This window comes from Pelmatolapia mariae, linkage group LG13, assembly GCF_036321145.2.
Source record: "Pelmatolapia mariae isolate MD_Pm_ZW linkage group LG13, Pm_UMD_F_2, whole genome shotgun sequence".
Lineage (NCBI taxonomy): Eukaryota > Metazoa > Chordata > Actinopteri > Cichliformes > Cichlidae > Pelmatolapia > Pelmatolapia mariae.
Window position 1 is genome coordinate 12,380,603 of NC_086238.1, and position 10,219 is coordinate 12,390,821.

General features: G+C 39.2%; 1 protein-coding gene across 2 annotated transcripts; it reads right to left on the minus strand.

Annotated features, from left to right (window-relative positions):
• Nucleotides 1–281: 281 nt before the first annotated feature.
• Nucleotides 282–6,270, minus strand: cxcl12a (chemokine (C-X-C motif) ligand 12a (stromal cell-derived factor 1)). 2 transcript variants are annotated; one of them, XM_063491237.1, is made up of 4 exons: nucleotides 6,157–6,270; nucleotides 4,425–4,542; nucleotides 3,401–3,484; nucleotides 282–1,757 (listed from the first exon to the last, which is right to left on the minus strand). In XM_063491237.1, the coding sequence occupies exons 1-4, from the start codon at nucleotides 6,221–6,223 to the stop codon at nucleotides 1,730–1,732; spliced, it is 297 nt and encodes a 98-aa protein (XP_063347307.1). In that variant the 5' UTR covers nucleotides 6,224–6,270; the 3' UTR covers nucleotides 282–1,729. The 2 variants fall into 2 exon arrangements, with proteins under 2 accessions (XP_063347307.1, XP_063347308.1); XM_063491238.1 differs by lacking the exon at nucleotides 282–1,757 and having other exon boundaries at nucleotides 3,397–3,484.
• Between the last annotated feature and the right edge of the window lie 3,949 nt (nucleotides 6,271–10,219).

Consider the following 10,219-nt stretch of genomic DNA (forward strand, 5'->3'; position numbering starts at 1 on the left):
TAGTCGCTTGTTGAGTTAATAGTTAAATAGCTGGCAGGATCACTGTCCTTGCCTTTCATTTACCCTCGCGAGTAAAGCCAAACACATGTTCTCTCATCAAAGCCTTACATTTAGCCTCTGACCTGCTGGTACTGTAAGACTGCAGCAGCTGTGTGTCGGCCCTGGCAGAGCTTGCTTTACATTCAATTTCATGATTATAAGAGTCACTCGAATGAAAAGTGTGTATGTGTGCATCAGTGGCAATGAGGCTTGTGACATGTACAGGAATCAAACACCCATAGTATTTTCAAGATTTCCTTTTTACTGACCAGATGTATACATGTTTGATAATAAAAAATAAAAATAAAAAAACAACACTGGATGGCTCAGTTGTGAGAGTACAGTTCCTTCATTTAAATGTTTGGATTTAATATAAATGCATAAATGAGTACAAAAATAAAAAATTTGTATGAGATAAATTTTACATAGGAAGAGGAGATTTAAATGAGTAAAAGGGTGGAAGAAAAAATTAAACCAGTTAAATTCAGTTACACATTCAATGATCACAAAAGAGTAGAAACAGGACGATAAACCGTTTAAAAAAAGAAAACAAAAATACAGAATGTAGTGTTTAAAGTTAGTAATAATACAATTTTTTTTGCTAAAACATGAATACATCAGGTATAAAGTGCATTTCTATCTGCATGACAGTTGTAGGTAGTCAAATCTATATACATATATTAATTGCCAGTAATGGTAGTATTTGTTCTACTGCAGCCCTCTGTGTTACCAATTGTTTTTATTACTATTTTAATTACTTTTTTTGCACACCCATGTTTGGAAGTGGTATTCACATTGAGAGGCTATTTTGATCAGTGTCACAATTTCTTCTCACAATTTCTCGGTAACTGACACAATTTTATGATTCTGGTAAATCTCGTCTTATTGGCTGCTCATTAAAACACTGTTTGGAAACCAGATGTTGAGCTTTTACAAAGAACAACAACAACAAAAAAAATAGAAATAGAAATAAGACACGGGCGCATAATCAGCCACAGAACAGCTGTAGGAAATGCAGCTCTTTCTGCATTAATTTCCATCACAAAAACATTGTAATTGCTATTTTTATAGGGGTTTTCAGTCAGGGGGCAGCTGGCATTCACTTAAATTCCTTGGTGCCAATTAACTTAAACTGATTATTTATTTTAGAGGAGAACCTAGACATCAATTTGTGTAATCTGAAATCTAACATGATCAGAATAAACTGATCCACAGACCTCACAAATGGGATGCTCAATAAAGTTTGATATGGAGGAAACCTTCTAGCTAAGCCACGTCATCCCTCTTTAAGCCCCTTCACGCTGGGTGGGGCCTTTGCTTTTTTCCTAAATAACGGAGAGGCCAAAGGAAAAATCTCCAAAAATAGCTCTTTACTTTTAAAGTCCATTAACAAAATAGTATTTACACTATGGTTAGGAAAGTATACACTCATAGATATAATGGCACTTTGCACTAATATTTTGTTAAATCTATAAGTGGTGAAATGAAGTGGTGAAGGTGAAGGATGCAGCAGTGCTAGGAGCATGGTGTTCATGGTGAAGACTTTGAAGCTGATCCATGCACAAGGCTGCAGCGTGTCAGCTAGAGTAAGTGCTGTACAACTTAACACATGATCTGGTATCATGTTACATATCTGCGATGATGTGGTCCAAATCCTCAGCAGTGGCTCGGGAGGATTTTTGCAGGCTTTTTAGTTGCCCTGTTTGGTTTTCTTCATCCTGGAAGGGAAAAGCACATTTGTCATGAGAACAAAGTAGACACGGGAACTACAACGTCAGAATCATATGGCTTTTTGGTGCTGACTGTTCACGTGGTCTATATATTTGACACTCTATATAATAGAGTGTCAAAACACAACAAAAGTTAAATGCACGGTAACTTGTGAGTAGTAAACACCAAAAGTGGAAATTAATGAGTATTTAGTCCAGTGGCACAACTCACGGCTGATTTCAGTTCCAGGTTATCAAGTAAAAACAGCTGCTTCGTGTTTAGAAAGCCGAAATGTTTTTGACTTGTAATCATGAGCTAACCATCTTAGCAATAATAAATGTAATTTGATTTCTGCATTCACTTTCAGTTGGTCGGTCAATTAGTGGGCCATTCTAAAAATGTTATGTCTGAAGATGTAATTTTGCAGAGCACTGACGTGAAGCAGTCTCAGGGCGATGATGCCAAAGGATAAACAGGATATTAACAGTATAAACACTTGGAACTCCAGTGGGTTCTTTAATTATATCTGCCACACTCGTCAGATACAAAAAGGCAATCATCATTTAGTTTACAAAAGTAACGCATGGCTTATAATCGTGTGCATTTCTACACATTACAAGCAGGTTTATGCCTCCTCCTCTATGACTGCATGTGTAAGTGGAAACACATTAGATCTGACTGATTGTAAACAAGCAACATGCACTCTACATGCGCTATTTTGTTATGCAGAGGGCTGTTCACGCCTCATCAACCCGAGGGCTCCACAGTCATCCTTGAGACAGGCCGTCTGACTGCTAGACTGTGGGCGGATCTGTCAGTGTGTATTGAGTGTGTATGTCACAAGCTGGATTAAATACCGAAGTGCGTTTAGTTTTCTTTACATGAAAAGACGGGAATCCACATGTGACATTCCAAAAACTCTTTTATCCGCCTCCATCGCACAGTGCAGGGTTTGTTTCGTTCTTTAAATAACAGACATGGCAACTTGATCCCTTCTATAAACTTCGTTGTACCAACATCTCTCAGAAAAGCGTCTGCTTCCTCAGGGCAGGAAGGAGACAGTGACTTTTAACGCCACCAGTCTCAGTATGAATTTAACTTGATTGTGCAATTCAGAGTTGCATAAGGTGAACATGAATCCCATCATATTACATTATTTTTTACAAATTTAGAACGTTATCTTTATCTTTACTCTCCGATGTAAGGTTTGCAAGTAACAGTATGCAAGTGTGCCGTGTATAGTGTAAATATATTAAACTGCATTTGCTAGACTGTGTTCCAGTATGAATAGTGATGACCAGGAACAAACCTGTAATTGCACTTAAGAGCAGATTAAGTGCACCCACACTTTGTATGTGAAAGTGGAAACACTCTCTACTCCCACTTGGTCATGTACCAGCATGTTTTGACTTTGGGTTCCAATATAAATTGGGCAATTGAGAGCTTTTACTCCCACAATAGTCTATTGGTAAACATCCAAATGCGCATTTGCGCCTTTGGATTTGTAGATTCTTTGCTTTAAATTTCTATAGAGTGTAAGTGAGTATATCCCACTTGTGCCAACAGATTTGTTAAAGCCAGACGGGATTGTGTATTACAGAAAAAAAACATGACCCCATGACTAAAATCTGCTGGATTTGCTGATACTTACTTGTTGAGAGCGTTCTTCAGGTACTGCTGCAGCCACCGGATCTCAGGGTTCACGCACACCTCCTTGTTTGACTTCAGCTTGGCACTGATTAGAGAAAGGATAAGATGAGAATGAAAGCTTGAATTATGCATAATCATTAACAGTGGGTATCTTAACACACTGTTATCAAACTGACTGAATTAACACTGACTTGCTAGTTCGATACTTGCAGCGAACCTCTTAACAGTAGTGCCTTAATTTGTAAGTGATACTGCTACAGAAATTAATATGCATTAATATTGATAAGATACTGACCCTTAAGGTACTTTAGTGTTAGGTCAAATTAGAATATGTTGCAATGCGCAGGCTACTTTCTAAAACCATGATAGTCCTGTGGTTATTTAAAGAATGGGCTACAACCATATCATATGTCTCCATGTGGGGAACCATGCCTCATTTGGCAACAGATCTTGTTTTAAGTAGCTTCAGATATGTTTTATGTCTCTTTATGTAAAGTTGTAAGATATGGCAATTTTATTTTTCCATACTTCTGAAGTTCTAATGCAACTGACCCTTTTTCACCGATGTTGCCACACACTTTCATGTATGGATTTGCACTGCACAAGCTGTGCCGACGATTGCAATCTCAACTAAAGTTTGCATGAACAGTATGAAGAGAAAACGCTGCGTGACAAGCAAATGAGAAGCAAACCCAGTTACAAAACCCACGATTATTGCTTCCTGGTTAAAAAACAAAACTGCATCCAATTTCCACCACCTTTTCACATTCGCTCATACTCAAACGGACCACTTCCTGTGGATGCGTCAGTGGGCCAGTTGTAAAAAAACGACTTGTTTTCTGTGAATGAGCGAGCGAGTGACTGAGGGGCGTGTATGTACACATTCATGCATGATTCCTTTCTCTGGCTTGTCACCCTGCAGAGATTGATGGTGAGAAATGTCCGAACAAGGAGGAAACCTGTCTAACGTTTATATGGCCCAGACAGAAAACGTGCTGCCTGGAGAAGTCAAAAACAACACTCACATCACTTGGAAGGGGCAGTTGGGTGTGTGGATGAACCTAAGTTCTCGGATGTAGTTTCGTGGGACGGTGTTGACTGTTGAACGGCAGTAGCATCTCTCCACCAGGCTGATGGGCTTTGCTGAGAAAGCAAAAGAGAAGTTGAGTATAAAAAAACTATTTTAAAGTAAAGCAAAATTTAAACAAAGCAATAATTCAGATTAGATTAAATTAAATATCATTCCTGTATGAAATGACATACACGTAATACAATATCACAAATTCCACCAGCAAATAAGATAAAAATACAGTAAGTCTTTAGCCTATCAAAGCACAAAGTAAGCATGCACCAGCCCTCTGATTATGAATAAATAAATAAAGTGCCCCCTGCACTGAAGTATACAGAGTCTTTTGGATTTAAAGCTTTTGATTTTTATCCCTCCATTCTACTTGTTTATCTCTTTCCTTGCCGAGAAGCCTACAGTCAACACTGCCAAATAGGACTAACAAATGACACTGACAGATGAAAATTCCATATATAAGCTTTACAAAATCCAGTTTCTGCTCATCCCACACAGCAAACAGAGGGACTGAGTACATTATTAGCGGGGTTTTTACACCCACAAACACTAAGCTCTTTCAAACATCATTGTGTACTGTGTGGTCCCTGCGTGATGGATGTGCGCAGTTTCCATTGGAGCCTCAGCTTTCAGGTTCCTACACTGAGATGGTCACAGTTGATTAATGTGGAAAAATAAAGAGAATCTTTTTTCCCCGTTTCGTTACGTCTAAAAGCGGCGTTGGAAATAGATAAAGCAGTCGCGCCGATAGAAGTTAGTTTTAGCGCAAATACCGTTTATACACAGTTGTTTTACTTGTCAGTAAATTGTTTTACAGCAACACTGGCCGACTGTAAGTCACAGATGGGGAAGCCTGCCCCAATGGATTAAACTACGCTAATTATTTTTACACCTGATTACCATGATAAAAGAGCGCAACACCTTCAAGTTGGGTGATTGATGTCGCCACGTAGGCTAGCTGAGGTTTGGCTTCTAGAGACTTCATTTGTGGCTAATTAAAAGAAAACAAAGGGAAGGACAAACACACGCTGATCACTGATCCAGCGGGGAAATTCCTATACGGCAAGAGCCACATGTGCAGCCTGCCGTGCTTTACGCACGGCGAAAAATGCACTCTCCCTTCTTCAAGGAAAAAAATGCATGAAAGATTTATGCATTTTAAAAAATGTAAATAAAAATTTTAATTCTCAGGTCCAATTTACGGTTTTTTCCCCCCTTTTTTCCCGCAGTATTTGCACTCCGAGTGCACGCAATTGGAATTTCTCATCTGATTTCGTGCTCAGATTTTTGGCAACTAATATTATACATACACATTGATTTACAGTAACTGTATTTAATGTAAAATAATTAGTAACAAAAAAAGTATTTAATATGAACTGCGGACGTACTGGACCCCGATAGAGTTCTGCAACTCTATCGGGATTATTATTTATAGAAATACTATAGACATCCAGGGTCGCAGCTCGTCTGGAGCCTATCCCTGCTGTCTGGATAAGCGGAAGAAATGATGGATGAATGGATGAATGAATGCACTACAGACAAGACAAGTCAACAGGTGGACAGCGTAAAAGCAAATATGTTGCTGATACTTCCCTCCCATACGCATCACAGCTGCAATAAAGTTTAAACAAAATCTGAAGCAACATAAAACAGCAACCCCGAAAATGAATCCATACCTTGCGCTGGAGGTGCATATATCATCACCATGAGTACAGCCACGACCGCCAGTAGTTTCACATCCATTCTGCGTTAATGTCAAAGAGTTCCGAAACCGCTCAGAGTAAAGTCCAGAGGAGTTCTGACAGACTGGGCACCGGCGGAGTGTTAAATTAGGCACCACTGCGTCAAGCTACCATAAAGAAATGGTGTTTCCGGTCATCATGGAAAAGTACAAGTTTTACTTTAACGGATATTTATGAAGTAATAAGGCATCAAATTGTAACAAAAATCACTTTCAGAAAAAACACGTCATAGATCATTTTAATAGATCTGTGTTAAAGTTTATATTAATTACTTTGTTATGCTTTTATTTTGTAGGAGCGTTTTATTATTTCCGGTCCTTTAGGAGGATTTTCGGATACAGCCTATTAACGCACGATAGACCCCCAGGCGCGCGCAAGTGTGCACATGCCTCTGACGAAAGTGTTTAATGAAAGTGTTCTTTTTTGTGTTTTTTTTTTCACATGAAAGAAGACTTGGCAGTAAGCTGATTGGTAGCTGTTCATTTATTTCCTAAAAAATACGGGAAGGATCCGAAGTGTACCTTCAAGCAATTGGCACGATTTCTTCTGCACTGTCCTTAAAGCTGCTGCTGAAAAGAAAGAGAAACATTCTTTTGTGCATGCTTTTTTCATGCTTCTTGGTTTTTCATGTTATAACTGGTCATCGCAGGGCCTTTACTGACCCTACATAAGTAAAAGTGGGAAGAATTTGCGTGACTATACACTAATGTTTCCAAAAAATAAAAAATGTGGTGTAGAAAGAGCATACAACACTTTTGGCCTTTTGGAGAATGTGTGGGTGTATACGCCTAGATCTGAGAAATTTATTCCTATTCACATGTTCATCAAATGATACCTTATACTAATGCGTTAACACCATAATTACCTTTTTAGATTGTTTAAGTTAAATACACACAACTGAACTCAATGCAATTCCACTAAGTAAATAGAAACTGCAGACAACCAAAGCTTATATTTACACAGACTGAGGTTGTGTTTTGAGACATTTTTTTCAGAATCTCAGAGCAACATGAATAATGTGACTAAGTGGTTGGTTTTGTATTTTCTATTCTTTCTTTTTTCAGTTATTGCAGACATATCCTCTCATCACACCAACTGTGGGAAAGCAAACCACCTGCTGACAGCACACTTTATCATGAAAATGAGCGAGGAATAGAAGACGGTTGTTCAAGGAGAATAACATTGTTTTGCGCTTGTTTTAACTCTCTAGCCGGTATCGTAAGTAAAAAGGACAATTCCTCTGTTGTGTTGGCAAGATCTGCTTCATGACCAAAGTGTTTGTGACAATAAAGTCCTGACATAACCAATACCCTTTTTGTAAACCTGTTTGTTCATAATTCTGAGACATTTTTGTTAGATTTGTTGCAGGCTGTCTGTGTTTTGCATCTCATGATGAATGAAGCCATGGATACCAGACGCACGGGAGGAGACGCACAGAGGGTAAAATTAGCTGACAGCTGAAAGGACATATTGACTTCTCTCACAGGCCACAAAGGGTAACTCCAAGCGTGCGTGTTAGAAAGACAGAGTAGACAAAAAGTAAAGAGCGTTGCACGAAGACCCTGATATTTCAGTAAGCGTCCTCTCAGCTTGGAGTGAAGAGTTTCAGATCAAAGTGCTCACCTCATCAACCTTGCTTGTTCTCACACAGGATGCCTGACATGTCACTACAATCTACAGGTTATGCTCACTTCACTGCACTTTCCTGTGAGCCTGCACAAACAGCAAACGTGTGCAGCAGGGTTTGCGCAAGCACACATGCAAATGGAAGTCATTTGTCTCAAACACAAGTACATACACATGCTCTCACATCTACTCGGTCTATGCGCATAGTTCAGGCTGTCAGTGGGGGGCAACCTGTGACATGTCATGGGAGAGAAGTCAAAGCACATTCAAGTATTGCGAAATTTCTCAACAGTAAGCAAGATTTACTTTCTTGGCCAGAGGTGAATGGACTATAATAGTGTGGTTACATAAGCAGATTTGGCAGAACATCTGCCCAATTGTTTTTTTTTTTTTTTTTACATTATCTGGCTGTGTTTTCCCGAAATGAAACTTTTCTTTTTTTCTCAGCATATGCAAATGTTTATAGAAACCCTTATTAGGGTACGTTTTCTAAAAATGAAACAGAAAAAAGGTCTCACATTTCTGGGGTCATTGATTCGCATGATTGTAAATGATAAATGGGCTGATAGTTATATAGGGGTTTTCTGCTCTGAGCACTCAATGCACTTTTTTTCTAAACTTGTCTAAAGTTCACACGCTTACACTCACAGGATGTTCAGGATGTTGCCCAAGGATACTTCGATTTGCTCCAATCTGTCCTGACCTTCCAATTGGTGAACGCCGCGCTCTACCTCTGATGGCTATAGTGGTCGATAGTGGTTTGTATATAATGCACACACATGTCTACCTGCTATGTGTTATTCACACCTGTCCAGCATCCAGTAACTTTGAGTTGCAGCATAGTCTTCTGTAGCCCATCTGTCTGGTTTGGGAGGTCTCACTGTAGGGGTCCATCTGCTCTCTTCGTGAGTCGTATCTTACTGTACTCTCAAAGAATAAGGTAAGATGGAACAGTTAAGGTTTTTCTCTGAAGTTGTGAAGGCAGGTGTCCTCCAGAGTTTTTGTTTTTTTGAAGCCTTGAGAATGTCACATGTCTCATAAATGTCTAAATACAGTTTACATATTTATCCCTACTTCACATACATACACACTGTTTATTCCTCGCCCAATGTGAAAAAATCTCCTGATCCGTTCTGATTGCACAATGTCTAAATTTCTCTATTCTCATCAGTATAACACTTACAGAACAAATGTTTAAACATACTCATTTAAAAAGGGTCTGTATGCTGTTGATGATAAGTAGGAAAAATGCAAGTCTGTCACATGCCACTAGATTGTTAAACATTCCTCTACCATTATTCACCTTTAAAAAGAGACCATGTGGTGCAGGGGGGCTGAAGTATGGATGGCTGAACGTATTATGGTGGGGTTGCCAGTTTCCATAGATCAGACTGGTTTGAGAACGTACAGGCAGCTAACCCCAGTAGGGAATCTGCCAGTGCTCCATTGAGGCTCTGTGAGTCTGAGGGCCTGCTGGCTCAGTCTTTTGTCTGGTTTTCTCTATGTCCTCCAGAAAGTCACGAGCCCGGTGCCTCCTTACCACCATATGGACCACCTCAATGGGCTGTCGACAAAGTCTTTAGCAATAGATGTTGAATCAATGGGGAAACAATGCTCTGGACAATGGCTTTATTACCACTGGTAAGATCTTCTAAAAGCGCAAAAAGAGAAGTTTTCTGCTTCATTTTATCCAAACTAATAAAAGATCCACTCAAATAAAATTGCACAATTTCACTATTTTCTTCTCAGCATAATCCTCATGTTTGTTCCTTCCCCTCTTCACTGTGTAAAGAGTTTCATCCCTGCCTCTGCTAATTAATTGTCTCTGTTTTCTTGCTTCAAATCGTAAACAATCAGTGTCGATATTTATCATTTATATCGTCATCCAAAATAGTTTGGGAACCGCACAAAATTCTATGTGCGTCACAGTGCTGTCATGAACAAAACTACTTACATTTTTCTTTTTCGCAACAAACAAAACATGATTCAAGATACTGTTTCTTGAAAAAAAAAATGTAACTGTCGCCAAGACACCAGACATGACTTTCCTATTATTAAGTAACAATAGAATGGGTTTTGCATTGCTGAGATAGAGTAGATATGTTTTTTTCCGCTAGAATAACAAAAGAAAAGCTCAATTGACATTAAATGGATGAAGTAAATGTCAGTTGTGCTAGTTTTTATAGTTTCAGCTGTGAATTTATGCCAGAAAAGGGCACATGAGCCACAGCTGGTGCGGAGCAACTTGGTGGTGGATCCATAGAGTTTGACACCTGGTGGTGTCCGGCCGCGAGAACAAAAATCCCTCAGCTGCTTGTGTGATGTTCCCCAGGAGGAGCAGAGAAACAGCTCAGGGACCCATTAGCGTTCA

Coding starts and splice junctions, on each gene's coding strand:
- cxcl12a (XM_063491237.1), bottom strand. CDS start 6,223: ATGGATGTGAAACTACTGGCGGTCGTGGCTGTACTCATGGTGATGATA. Junction 3,485..4,424: donor AACTGCCCCTTCCAAGTGAT/GTGAGTGTTGTT, acceptor TTCTCTAATCAG/TGCCAAGCTGAAGTCAAACA. Junction 1,758..3,400: donor CTGAAGAACGCTCTCAACAA/GTAAGTATCAGC, acceptor TTTCCCTTCCAG/GATGAAGAAAACCAAACAGG.